The following is a 13,986-nucleotide window of genomic DNA, read 5'->3' as shown; positions in this document are numbered from 1 at the left end:
GCGGGGCCTTGGGGGCGCGCACCCGGGCCTGGGGCCGAGAGGAAGAGGGATGTGCTCCCTGAGCGCACGCGCTCTGGACACCTCGGTGGAGACCCCGACACTACCCCTGGGAACCTCTGTTTCCCGGGACGCACACACACCCGGACCCAGCTCCCCTCTTCCGATCCCGCGCATCCTAGGGACCCTTCCCACGCCCCGTATCGTGGAAGGGAGGTGGTGACCGTCGAGAGTGGGGATAATGGTCAGTCATCCCCGCGGGAATGAAGCAGGTGGACACTGCCGCTCAAGGACCGGCCAGGGGCCAGCTTTGGTTATAGGGCCAGCACTGTGGAGCAGAGGGCAAGGAGAGCACCAGGTGTGATGAGGAGGCTTAGGGCAGGGCAGGGCTGACAAGCTGAAAAAATAGGCCACTGGACTAGTGATGATGTGGGCAGGTGAGGGCAGCACCCCCCAGGGGACCTAGCTGGAGACTGAAGGTGGCCTCTGTGGAGGTCTAACTAGAGCCCCCTTTTAGCCCTGGTGAAGAACGAGGTGACCCAGGCCCCAGTGGGTGCTATTATTTTTAGTATTTTCTGTACTTGTGCACAACATACATGCATGCGCACACACACCTTGAGCACTAGAGGTAGGTTCCCACTTGCTTGAAATAACAGCTCCTCCCTGGCTGGAGAGCCCTGCTTGGGCGCCTGGGAGGACGCCATCCTCAGTCCCTCTGTGGGTGTTGCCCACGCTCCTCAAGCAAAGCTTGGCCTTCCCAGCCCAGCGCACACCAGACTGCCGTTCCCTCCTGCAGGCTTTTTCTCTTAATAGCAATGGTGTTTGGCTGCTAGTGTTTTGTTTTCCCCCTTCCTGTTTTTAAAATGAGTAAATCAAATTTAAAGATAGGGATCTCTGCTTTTGTATAAAATAAAGGAAAAGCCAGTAGTCTGGCAGCAAAGGGCTCAGGTTAGGAGGCTGAGTGTCAGTGCTGATTTTCCAGTCACCCAAGTCTCAACGCCCCGCTCTCAGTCCCTGATGGCTCTTCCACGAGCTTCTATTGAATCTCAACCCGTGACCTGCGATGGGCTGAGCTACCAAGACACCTCTCCCCACAGCCACATCATCTCAAGTTTTCCTGGCTGGGTCTCTTGGGCTGCTCTGTGTCCTGAAGTCACCTGTGTACAGGGACGCTGGACCTGGCTGGGGACAGGCCCTGCCAGGCAGCTTTCCTTTGAGGGGTCTATACAGCCTAGGCTCCTCTCCACATCCAAGGCGCCATGTGTCCTTGGGTTTCAGGAATCTCTGTCCCAGCCAAGTGCTGGCCACTGGTCCCTCTGGCTGGGAATCCCTTCCTGTGGGGTCTCAGGTCTTCACTGGCACGTCTTACTTCTGCTGAGACCAGCCAGCGGAACCCTGGGGTTCCAGTCATCTACACACCTCCTCAACACGTGTGTATCTCCAAACACACACATGCATGACTACATGTGTATACAAACATATCCACATGAAGATACACATGCATATACACATACACTAAATACATGCCACATACACTAAATACATGCCATACATCTACTTGCATACAAATATACATGCATGTACACGTACACTTGCATACAAATATACATGCATGTACACATACATGCATCTGATTCATGTGTACACATATCTACAAAAACACACGTGCTCTGCTTTTCTTTCATTCTCAACAAGAGTTCCTGGCCAGGGCATTCTCAGGTGCTCACTCTATCTGCCCCCAGTGGTGGACGCATACACACCCTGTGAGCATTGCCCATCTGCCTTGTGCCCTGTGCCCAGGTCAGGGATCCTTAGCCTGGACATGCAGTTGGTGGAGAGGGTAGGGAGATAAAAGCTGCAAGTGGGTCCTGCCCCAGCCCCAAAGGTTCTGAGGCGGACCGAGGAGCCAGGTGGACAGAGCTGTGGCAGGAGGAGGGTGGCTGAGGGAAGCAGGGATGCTGATCAGCAGGGGCATGATGGAGGTGGGGTGGCGTCAGCAGCAAGAGCAGAGGCAGGGCCTGGGGGGCGCCCAGCTCCCAGGACCAGCTGTGAACTTGAGAGGGCAGCGCAGGGTGTCCAGAGGTGCAGGGGCGCTGTTCTGGACCCTCAGCATGATAAAGGTATGTCCTCCAATAGGACAGCAGTCGTAACGGACAGAAGAGTCCAGGTCTGGATGGGCCCACATCCTGCCCCTCACCCATCCACCTCTCTGAGCTGGGAGCATGGGGAACATCAGGGCTGGGATCACTGAAATATCAGAGTCCTAACCCACAAAAGCCTGCAACATGAGATGCCTGAGGCTGGGCCGGGGGAGCATGCCTGTCAAGGCCCAATCCTTGGGACCAGGGGACATGTCTTTTGGCTGCCACCCATTGCCCTAATTTTAGACATGTAAGTGAAGCTGTGCCTAGCTGGCTGCCGGCAGGACCATGACTAGCCGTCACCATAGAACCGCAGGCTTCCATGCCATCCTGACTGGCCATTTCAGTCATTACATCTACCGCACCTCAGGTGCAGTCCTTGAGTGGTGCAGCTAATGCAATGGGGCTGCCAACTGAAAGGTTGGAGGCTCAAATCTGCCCGGAGGTCCCTCAGAAGAAAGCTTGCTTACCTCTTTCAGAAAAATCATCGCACACACACACACAGGCAGAGTCACCATGAGTCAGGGAAGACTTGACAAGTGGTTGGTTGGCTTCCTTGCCTCTGAGGGTGAAGTGCCACCTCTTTCCACTGCCTCTCCAGGATTGCCATTTTCTGCTGGCACAAGTGAGCCCAGCTCCATGCCAGCATGTCCAATGTCAGGTGTGTCCATCAAGAATGGCCACCATGACCTTCTCCATGGGGCAGTGCCAGCGCCCCAGCACATTCCTTAGCTGCTGAGTGGAGGGAGTTTCCATCCTCTGGGTCCCTCCCGAGGCACAAAGCCAGCAGTGGATTCTTGGGACACAGAACAGCTCTTTTCCTCAGGCCTTTGGCACCTTCCTCAACTCGCTGCCAAGGCAGTCATGGAAACTCCAGCTCTAACTGATAAGCCTTCCCCGAGCCCCTGAGGCAGTCTTGGCTCACAGTGACCCCTGTGGGCTACCGAGGCTCTTTCTCAGGGAGTAGAAAGCCTCATCTTCTTCCTGAGAAGAAAGACAGGGGCCAAGGACGGCAAAAGGTACAGCCAAGTCCTGCCACCAGTTACCAAGGCTAGAGGGTAATGACTCTCTCCCAGCCTTCCTGACCAGAAGCAGGAGCTCCTGGCTTTCATTCTTCTCCCATCCATCGTTCACTCGTTCGGGGTCCTTCTCAGGCACTTCCAGCTCCTAGGAAGACCCCAAAGTTGGGTCTGCCTCCACAGAAGCAGGGAAGATGCTGACAGTTGGAGGTGGCAGCTGAGGGGCAGACTCACAGAGGGTATCTGAGCTGGTCAAGGTATAATAGCATCATGGGGGTTTGGGGAGGCAGGGCTCTTCCAGGCCTCCTGACTCCCCTCTACTCAAGCATCCAAGTGTGCCTCTAAACATGGACCAGCATAGACCGCACCCCGCACACCACCATCACTGAACTGAATTGCTGGAAAGTCTGTCCTTAGAAGATGTCAAGGCCAATTTCTTAAGTGTCTACCTACTGCTCCACATCTTTCTCCTGAGGGTTTTATGAAGTTTAAGTCCAGTACCTAAGGTACGCTTGCCTCATGTGTCTGAAAACTGGACCCTGAATAAGAAAGATCCAAGAACTGGGGCCTCGAGTTGGCATCGATTATGAAAGGCTGCCAGGAAGACAAACACAGTCTGTCTAGCAAGGATGGCGAGACTTCATCTCACACACTTCAGACATGTCTTCAGGAGGGCCTCCCCTCCGGTGAAATGGCACAGTGGCTGCAATGAGGGGCTCACCCCTAAACAGTGAGGATGGTGCTGGGCCCAGTGGGCTTCCACTGTGCTCTACACGGTCACCACGAGCCACCCAACAACAGCCCTCTCTGGTCGAGGGCTTCAGACTGGCAAGCGGGTCCTGAGGGTGGGAACCTGGCATGAGGCTGAGTAACTGAGCCATGCGCTCTAGAACGAGTGGGTCTGGTGACATACCAGCTAAGCTCTTGGCTGCTGACCAAAAGGTCAGTGTTCCAAACTCACAGGCTGCTTCATGAGAGGAGTTTCCCAAAGTGGGTAATGCCGATATCACCTGTGTGGGGCAGCACTGGAAGGGTCTAAGGGAGCTGCAAAGGCAGACACCTGTATTTTATCCTGGCTTGTCATTGCCAGGGAGAACTGAGGACTTACTTTTTCCTTTTTTTCTGAAAAGGGAGTGTTGGCCAAATCCGCCTGGGGACCTATGACCCAGCCTTGGAAACCCTGTGCGGCAGTTCCAGCCTGACCCAGTGAGTCTCTGGGACAGTTGGAGAAAAGTTCCCTTCGAAGGCCACCCATCCCAGAGGCGAAAGCACCATGCGGTGGAGTTTTCTTTATTTTTCCTTGTTTGAGTCTCACTCACCAACACATTTGTAAAATGTAACTGGCCGTATGAGCAACAGGGAGATGGAGGAGAGGGGAGGGTAGAGCAGGTCCAGAGAAGCCACAGGTGGAAAGCCAGGTAGCGGAAGAGGAAGTGCTTGGGGGCGAGGAGGGTGGGCACCGCCCTGCTGTCCTGCCCTGCCTTCTCCTTGTCCGATGGGAGGCATCACACTGACAAAGGCAACTGCTTTCCCCCACCCACCCAGGGGGACTTCAGAACCAAGATCATCTCTGTTGGCCCCCAGTCCTTGTTCCTAATGTTCTCCTTTCACCCCTATTCTATCCCTGAGCCCCAACCCGGCCGCCTCCGCCCCCAGGGCAATGTCAGAGACCTTTAGAGATGGTGAGTTTTAGGCAGGACAAGGCAGGCTTGGAGGCTCCTTCAGACCATGGACAGCGCTCCCAGAATGCTCTCTGCTTCAGCCATAGGCTTTTTACTCAGTAGAACACAAAAGGGACACTGGGTATGGGAACATGACAGATCCAGCCTGGCCTCCAAGTTTCTAGAAGGCCTCTACCTTTGACCCAGAGTGGGCCCTCCTGGCCCTTCCCCTGTTGACCCAGCAGGTGTTCTGCCCCGTGTTTTCGAACACAAGTGTTTATTTAAATTAGCCATCCTGATGAGCTTTCTTTCCAGAAAAACGTTTCCCAGGCAGATACCGCTGTGGCTTGACACGATACCTTGGCCACTTTTCGAGACAGTGCTGACTCGTGTTTCTGTCTTTCCCGTTTTTTGGTTTTGTTTAAATCCTAATGTCAATTTGCAGGAGGCTCTGCACTTCCTCGTAACTCGAGAAAGAGCATGACCTCTTTTGACCAGCTGTTTAAGAATCACTCCCATCTCCGGTGCCACCAATTATCCCAGCGCCACAGGGTGTGTTCTCAGTGACTCGATTTTCTGGTCTGTACCAATGTCCCTGGGGAAACCTTTGGCCAATCCCAGGCCTCCGGAGCCCATTGTGAACCAGTGGGGTCTTCGCCCAATCGGTTGGTGGTTGCCGGGCCCGTGGTAGCCACTGGCTCTGGGTGCTTCTCGCCTAATGGGCAAGCAGCTGGCAGGCTCATTCTAGCACGATTCCAGATTCCAGGTTTCTCGAGAGACAGGATGTGGTCACGCAGCGTGGTGGGTCCCATAGATGGGGGAGGGTGGCTCTGCGGGGCAAAACTCAGGACCTTCTCCATCTGCGCCCTCCCCGGGTCCTGCGGGCTCCCTCAGGGTGCTGTGTCGCTGGCTGGCGCGGGGCGCGGGGGCGCGGGGGCCGGGGGGCGCGCACTGCGGAGCAGGCCCAGGCCCCGGGAGCGGCCTGCGCCGTGCAGCTGCCGCTCGTGGCGGCGGATCTGCACCTTGTGCCGGAAGCGCTCTCCACAGTCCTCGCAGACGTAGGGCCGCTCGCCGGAGTGGGTGCGCCGGTGGCGCAGCAGGTTGGAGGACACGCTGAAGCGCTTGCCACAGTCGCCGCAGGCGTAGGGCCGCTCGCCGGTGTGCGTGCGCTGGTGCTGCACCAGCGCCGAGCTCTCGCTGAAGCGCTTGGTGCAGTAGGAGCAGCCGTAAGGCTTCTCACCCGTGTGGATGCGCTGGTGTGTCACCAGGTTCGAGTGCTGTGAGAAGCTCTTGCCGCACTCCCCGCAGCGGTGCGGCCGCTCGCCCGTGTGCGTGGCCTGGTGGCGCACCAAGTCCGTGCTGCGGCTGAAGCCCTTGCCGCACTCGCCGCAGATGGTTGGCCGGTCCCGTGCCCGCCGCCGACGCCGCTGCCGCGCTGGGGTCAAGGCTGCACTGCCTGCTGGGCCAGGGATGGCCACAACGGCTGACGTGGCCACAGCTGGCAGCACCATCAGCTCCTGCAGCACCACGTAGCCTGGGGGCGCCACGACCACAGTCGCTGGTGTCCCCGGCATGGCTGCCCCACCGCCCCCGGGGGCTGGTACCAGCTCCAGCTGCAGCTCTGGCTGCACTGGCGTCAGCTCCAGCTGCACCTCCTGCGTGGATGCCCCCAGGTCCACAGGTGTCAGCTCCAGCTGCACCTCCTGCTGCTCCAGCTGCTGCTGCTGCTCCAGCTGCTGCTGCTGCTCCAGCTGCTGCTGCTGCTCCAGCTGCTGCTCCAGCTGCTTCAGCTGCTCCTGCAGTTTGAGTTGCAGCTGCCTTTGCTCCTCCTGCCGCTCCAACTCCTGCTGCTGCCGCTGCTGCTCCAGCTCCTGCTCTGACCCCAGGTCCACTGGCATGAGCTCCAGCTCCACCTCCTCCTCCTCCTCCAGCTCCACTGGAGCAGCAGGCTGCAGCTGCTCAAACTGCTGCTGCTGCAATAGCTGCTGCTGCTGCAACTGTACCTGCTGCAATAGTTGTTGCTGGAGGTGCTGCTGCTGCAACAGCTGCTGCTGCTGTAACTGTTGTTGCAATAACTGTTGTTCTGGCTGCTGCTGCAACAGCTGCTGCTGCTGCTGTAATTGTTCCTGCTGCTGCTGCTGTAACTGTGCCTGTTGCTGCTGCAACAGCTGCTGCTGCTGTAACTGTTGTTGCAATAACTGTTGTTCTGGCTGCTGCAGCAACAGCTGCTGCTGCTGTAATTGTTCCTGCTGCTGTAACTGTGCCTGTTGCTGTAATTGTTCCTGCTGCTGTAACTGTGCCTGTTGCTGCTGCAACAGCTGCTGCTGCTGTAATTGTTCCTGCTGCTGCTGCTCTAACTGTGCCTGTTGCTGCTGCAACAGCTGCTGCTGCTGTAACTGTTGCTGCAATAATTGTTGTGCTGGCTGCTGCTGCAACAGCTGCTGCTGAAGTAGCTGTTGCTGCAATAACTGCTGCTGTTGCTGCTGTGGCTGCTGGTCCTGCTGCTGTTGCAATAGCTGTTGCTGCTGCTCCTGTTGCTGCTGCTGTAGCTGCTGGTCCTGCTGCTGCTGCTGCTGTTCCAGTTGCTGCTGCTGCTCTAACTGCTGCTGCTGTCCGTGGCCCTGCGGCTGTAGCAATGGCTGCTGCTGTCCATGTGCTTGGCGTTGGTGCTGCTGTTCAGGCACCAGCTGCTGCTGCAGCTCTCGTGGTCCCTGCTGTGGTTGTGATGCCTGTGGCTCTGATACCTGCTGCTGTGGCTGCTGCCGCAGTGGTTCCTGCTGCAATGGCTGCTGCAGCTGCTGGTCTACTGGCTGCTGCTGGGGTTGTGACACCTGCTGCCCGGGCATTTGCTGTTGCTGCTGCAATGGCTGCTGCTGTGGCTGCGACGGTGGCTGTTCTTGGGGCTGTAGGAAGAGTGGCTGCTGTTGCCATGGTTGCTCGGCTGGCTGTGGTAGAAGCAGCTGTAACTGCACCTGCTGCTGCGGCTGTCTCCATTCTAGCTGCTGGCCCCCAAGGGGGGTCGGAGGTGGCTGAGGCTGGAGCTCTGGCTGTGACTCCACCTGCTGTAGTCCTAGCCGGGCTCCCTCGACAGTATCACTGGCCCCCGTTGGGGCTGAAGCCGCCGGCTGGGGTGGGCTGCTGCTTCCCTCCTGAGCCTCTTCGTCCTCCTGGCTCTCACTCCCGCCACTGCCTCCTGTAGTGGAAATGGCAAGAATCTGGGCAAGAAAGATCCACAGGCAACTCTCTGGCCTTCTCCCCACCCCCAGGACCACCCCTGCCCCCTTCCCAGTTGCTCAGGGGTATTCTCAAAGCTCCCCGCAGGGCCTCAAAGCACCGACTCAGCAGGGCACAGAAGGAAATGTCCAGAAGGCGAGGCTGTCTTGAACTCATACCAAAGGGCTGCTGCTGACCTAGTGCAAGACCAGCCACCCTGATTGCCTCTTGACCCCAAGCTCGACCTCAAGCTCTTAGAGCTTGGCCCTAGGACCCACTCAGGTGTCTTGGGCTCCCCATCCCCTGGGAAGTCCTAGGTAGTTCTTCACCATCCAATGGGCATTGGCGACCCAACTAGACCACCGTCCCATGCTAAAATAGGACCGTAGGTCTCAGTGCATGTCACGCCTTTGTGCAAGGAAGCACACCTGCTCCATCATCGAGCATCCTGTTATAACGCCTGTGGGTATGACCTGAAGCTCCTTTGGAAAGGCACTGTTGTGTCCCAAACCACTCGGTTAGGAATGGGAGGGCCTCAGCCTGGATCTTAACTACCAGTTAGCTGCTGCCCAGCCTGCTGCAGGTTTGGGGCTCTGTCTGCGAGGCAGCTGCCTGCTACCTACACCTGCGTTTAATGAGGCAAACAGAAACAGCCCTAGCACTTCCCACAGCACCTGGGAACTTAGGAATTTGTTTGAAAACAAGAGTTTGGTGGACCCAAGCAGACAACAAGCTCCGCTGGAAGACTGGCTGGGTTTGGGATGGTTATTCTGGAATGGAGAGCTCCAAGCCTACGCATGACCAAAACTCACTGCCAGCAAGTTGATTCTAATTCAAAATGACTCCATAAAGAACCGAGTAGAACTGTTCCTTAGAGATTTTGAGACTGTAAACTCTATGGGTGCAAAAAGCCTTCTCCTTCTTCCTCAAGAGCAGCTGGTGGGGTTTGAGCTACCTACTGACCGGAGGCACCAGCCCAATGCTTAGTTTAGCCCACAGCAACCAGGGATCCTTAAGGCAACACTGGAACTGGCCAGTTACTTAACCTCTGGGACCCTCCTCTTCCTCCCCATCTGCTCACTAACCGAAGAGATCAGAATTGTCCCTGTGGGTTTCTGAGACTGTAAGCCTCATCTTTCTCCCGCAGAACGGCTGGTGGGTTCAAACTGTGGACCTTGAGGTTAGCAGCCCGACGCATAACCCCCTACATTCCCATCTGCCACAGAAGGGAAGTCACGTTGTACAAACAAACGAGAGAGAAAAAATGGGCATCCCAGAGTCAGACCAGGTGCAGAGTAGGTTCCAGATGAACAGGTGTGGCCTCTGTCTTGATGTTGGATTTTCTGCACCATCAGCTGCTAACCTAAAGGCTGCTCACTCGAACCTACCCAGGTGTACCACAGAAGAAAGGCCTGGCTCTCCACTCTGTAAAGCTGACAGTTAAGCCCTGGGAAGCAATTCTCTGTAACACATGGTGTCGCCGGGGTCAGGACTGACTAACCAGCCGTGGGGTTTGGAGTGTTGGGGGAAAGCAGAGGCATTTGTGGCTCCGTGGTAGAATTCTTGCCTTCCACACAGAAGACTCAAGTTTGATTCCCAGCCAGTGCTCCTCAGGCATGGCCCCACCTGTCAGTGGAGGCCTGAGTGTGGCTATGATGTAGCTTCCAGCTGAAAGACTAAGAAGTGAATCCTGACAAGCTACCTCTGAAAATCAGGCAATCCCTATGGATTTCTACCGCATTGGGCTGACAGCACATTCCCACTGCATAGGACTTGGGGCGGCAGGGCGGTGGTGGGGAGAAAGGGGGCAGGCTGGACAGCCACTAAGGAGGTTGAGTGATCGGAAAGCCATCGATCTTTTTCAAGTGTGGGTCCTGGGAGGCCTTCTCCCTTCCTGGGTCTACACTGAAGCCCTGCTCTTCCCACAGCATTGGGCTTGCAATTGTGTCAGGGAAAGCAAAGCAAACACTGGTTTGATTTACAAAATATTGCTCTATGACACTTTTCCAGGGAGGGGCTGATGTAACAAGACCAAGGGAACCGTATATGGGGGGAACATTCCCTTCTGGAAAAAGAATGCTCCATGGAGAATTCTCTCACCGCCATGGCCAGCAGCTCGGGGTATGTGGGCAGCCATGACAAACCCATCCCTTCCTGCCACCTCCTTAAGCAATATCTGGGAATGGGTCACACAGCTATGTGAGTCTCTGTTTTTCCAGAACAGTCTTTGGTTATGTAGGCACCAGCCATCTTGATGCCAGGGAGCAGCAAGGGACTTCCAGGTAGCTCAGAGAGACAGCTGAGACAGGCAGTGGGTGTATGGTCAGTTACACTGATAAATCACAAGACGCCTCATTTTGTCCTCCTGTACCACTCGGACCCCTCCCACTCCCTGGTTCATTGCAGCCCTGCCCCAGCCCTGACACACAGGACTGACTGGAAGATTCTGGGTGGTTCAGAGCAGGTCCCAGAGGCAGACAGGGTCTTAAAGGTGCCAGCTAGTATATATATTTGAGGGTTGAAGGTGGAGGGGCTGGGAATGTTGGCATTGCTAGTAACCGCCAACCCCCCTCCCTACATACACTCACACACACCCACACACACATCCCTAACAACAGCTCAGCCTGACAGATCGCCTCAGGAAGTCCCTAGGCAAGTCTGCCTGACAGCATAACACTAACTCAGGTGTGGTGGGAGCAGGTGAGGCTCTGCAGCCTCCCAAGCAGTCACTCTTGTAGACTCAAGTGTCCACCATCCTTCAGTCCCCTCCCTCTGCCAATAGCAGGTCTGGGGCTCTGTTGAAAGGTCATGTTTGGGTTAGGGGGCCCCTCCAGCATCTCACCTGAGAGGGTATCTGGCGCCGGGCCCCCATCCTGGAGGCACTGCAGCTCCAGCACAAAGGTATCAGTAGCCAGTCCGAGCTCCATCCTGGTGGTCAGACAGGGGTCCCGGGGAGCCAGCTGTGCTGAGAGGAAGGAAAGAAAGCCTTTAGATGGGGTGGGAATGCTCCCCACTGCTTTTGCCCCAAATCAGGACAGTGTAACGCATGCTGGGAAGGGGGGATAGAGGGGCACTCCAGGTCCCTGTTCAGGAGGCCTTTCAAGCCTCACTCTGGATTCACCACGTAGCCCTGAGGAGGGACAATACCAGCGGCTTCTCGGGCCACTGTACCCGACTGAGTGACAACTCCTGTCAGGAGCTGTGGTCACAGGAGAACAGTTGGAAACTTGTCCATGTTGAGGTCCCCCTGCAAGGTGTGCCAGCAGTTCTGGGCATGCATGTCCCTGGCCTGCTGCCTCACATACTGTTCTAGCGGCTCATCCAGCCGCCAAGGCCAACAGCCGGGATGCGTCCCTGACCACGTGTGTCCAGACATCACTCAGCTCCATGAGGGTGAAGGGATTTCCAAGAACCAGCCAGGGAGCAGGGACTGGTGGGCCTTGGGCCTGGCCGCTCCCCTTCCTAGCCCTCCTGCACACCTGTGTGTCCCCTGGCCCCTCAGAACTGTCCCCATGCCAGCCCTCCCTTCACCCCCAACCCCTCTGGCACTCCAGAGGCCAGCCCAAAGCCTCCTGGGGCGGGTTCGCAGCCTCCCAGCCCTACCTGCCCCTGGCCCTCACCTGGTACCGCATGTCCCTGCGCTCCAGTGGCGCGGGGGTCTCCAGGGCTAGGTGAAGGCCAAGGCTCTCAGCCAGCTCCCAAGGGGGGGGCCGCCATCCCGAAGGGGCCGGGAGGCGCTGGCCAGCCTGGGCCTTGCTGGGCACTGCGCAGGGCGCGCGCCGCTGTGGTAGCCGGGGTCGCCCGCACCTCCACGAGGGTCCGATGGAGTTGGAGACCGAGAGGGTCCCCAGGAAGTTGCTGAGACTCCGTCAGGGGCCCAGGCTAGAAGGCCGAGCCGGGGTCCAGCAGGGTGAGGGTTTGGCGGGTCCCGGGCCGCCCCGCCGGTGACCCCCCCGGCCTGGGCTCAGCCTGGAGCGGCAGGGTCGCCCAGCCCGGCCGCGGCCACAGGTGCCGGCCACTCCCCGGGGCGGCCCGAGTCCCCGTGGCTCCCCGGCCGCCGCCGTCCGGGGTCGGTCCCTCGGCGCGTCGGCGCGGGCCGGGGGCGGGGGCGCGGGGCCGGCACAGGAAGTCCCCCCCGGCATCCGCATCCTGTCCCCCGCCCCCGCCGCCCCCGCGCCCCGCGCCCCCGCTGCCGCCGCGCCGCCGCTCTAGGCCACCGCCAGCTCGGTGGGCTTAACCCTTGGCGGTCCGGGCGGCCGGTGGCCTCGGGGCGCGCGCACACGCGCGCGCGCGGGTGCTGGACCTGGCGACGGCTGCTGTTTGGGTGCGGCGCGCTGGACGGGAGTGATGGGGGCTCCAATGCCGTGTCCCTGCCAGCCCTGCAAAACAGGCCCAGACTCCGGGTGCTCCTGACTGGGGTTCATCTGGTTAATGAACACTCAATTAGATGACAGTTAATGAAGCCGCCCCATCCCGGGCCCCAGCAGACACCTTCTGCACACATGCTACTCTGGTGTCTCAGGCTGGCTGGGGTGTAGTAGGGCACCACCCAGCCCCTTGTGAACCTGGCCCAGCCAAATGTCCCAGTAGCTGACCCCTGCCTGGGTCAGGAAGGTTCCCCTCCAAAGGGACCCCCTGAAGTCTCTTGGAAGCCTAAACTCTCCTGAGAACCCCCAAGATCCAGTGGTGGGGGACTGCAGTGTTGGATGGGGTGCCCAGCTGGAGAGGTGCATAGCTGTCCTATCCCCACTGCCCTGCCCTCTTCTCTGGCTCCCTTCAAGTCAGCCCATGTCTTTGCCACCTCTATCCTTGTATCTTCCTGCCTCTATACATTGGACCCTTGCCAAGAAATCTACTTGTCCACTGGCACCATCCTAGGAAGCAGCAGAGGGCACATGACATGTCTCTTATCCATATGCAGCCTGGCCTTGCTGGCACCAGGGGACTGGCCTGAGTTGAGGCTGCTTGCCAGCCATTCACAAGGTTGTGCCCCCCCCCCCCCCCGAGTTGAGTGAGACTGTGGGTCTCATCATCACTCCATCGATGTCTTAAGGGCAGTGGGTGATTTGGGGTGAGACAGCCTGGAAGGGTAGAAACCAGGGAAGGCTTGAGGAGAGCCTCATCAGAGCTCGGCCGAGTGAGAGTAAGAGTGTTATCCAAGTGGCGTGGTTTTCTGGAAGCAGGCCTCCTAGGAATACGGGAGGGGATGTTCATGCTGACGAGGACTTGAGATGAGCTAAGGCTGATGAATGTCTGGTGTAACGTTAAGAATCATTGTCCTTGGGACACTGTGTGCATATGTGGTGAGACAAGGTGTGTTATGTGACATCAGCGAGATAGCATGCTCATGCCATGGGGCAGACACATGAGATGGCAAGTGATTTTTTTTTTGGCAAGTGCTTTTTTGTGATGGACACATCACAACAATAAACTGATTTTTTAAAATATCAAAATTGGGGGATGGGGAAAACTTGGATTTGGGCCAAAAAAAACAACAAAGCAAACCATGAGCTCATGGGAGGGTTCTCCTAGCAGGTCTCTGAGGGACGTCCTCGGAAATAGCTGACACCTGCTCTGCAGGAGCAGGATTCAATGGCATCTCCCCACGCCCAGCGCAGGTGGGCACCGTCCTCTCTCCTCGGAGGGTCCAGGGACACTGTCCCTTCTCTGAAGGTGGCTTTTGAACTGTCACATTTTGCCCTCCTCCTTGCTTCTGGGAGCCCCCATCCCCCTTCACCCCTCCCCACCCCCCAGGGCTCCTTCCCTCCTTGAACCTGCACTGTCTCCCTCTGCCAGATTCATCACCAGCAGGTCCATTTCCTGTTGTTAGGTGCCATCCAGTGGGTTCTGAAGCACAGCGATGCCATGTGCAACAGAAGGGAACAAACTGCCCTTTGTTGCAGCCACTGTGACAACCCATCTGATGGAGAGTTTTCCGCTTTTTCGCTGCCCCTA

The 13,986-nt window shown here is 57.5% G+C and overlaps 1 protein-coding gene across 2 annotated transcripts; it reads right to left on the bottom strand.

The window, feature by feature from the left end:
* Window positions 1-4,443: 4,443 nt before the first annotated feature.
* Window positions 4,444-12,158, bottom strand: ZNF853 (zinc finger protein 853). 2 transcript variants are annotated; one of them, XM_075527547.1, is made up of 3 exons: window positions 11,652-12,158; window positions 10,874-10,996; window positions 4,444-8,011 (listed from the first exon to the last, which is right to left on the bottom strand). In XM_075527547.1, exons 2-3 carry the CDS (start codon window positions 10,956-10,958, stop codon window positions 5,709-5,711), a joined length of 2,388 nt encoding a protein of 795 aa, XP_075383662.1. In that variant the 5' UTR covers window positions 10,959-10,996; window positions 11,652-12,158; the 3' UTR covers window positions 4,444-5,708. The 2 variants fall into 2 exon arrangements, with proteins under 2 accessions (XP_075383662.1, XP_075383661.1); XM_075527546.1 differs by having other exon boundaries at window positions 10,874-10,991.
* Between the last annotated feature and the right edge of the window lie 1,828 nt (window positions 12,159-13,986).

The sequence above is a fragment of the Tenrec ecaudatus genome, chromosome 12 (genome assembly GCF_050624435.1).
Source record: "Tenrec ecaudatus isolate mTenEca1 chromosome 12, mTenEca1.hap1, whole genome shotgun sequence".
Classification (NCBI taxonomy): Eukaryota; Metazoa; Chordata; class Mammalia; order Afrosoricida; family Tenrecidae; genus Tenrec; species Tenrec ecaudatus.
The sequence above is the reverse complement of the archived record's forward strand: the minus strand, read 5'-3'. Positions and strand labels throughout refer to the sequence as shown.

Coding starts and splice junctions, on each gene's coding strand:
- ZNF853 (XM_075527546.1), bottom strand. Junction 8,012..10,873: donor GGCGCCAGATACCCTCTCAG/GTGAGATGCTGG, acceptor TTTCCACTACAG/GAGGCAGTGGCGGGAGTGAG.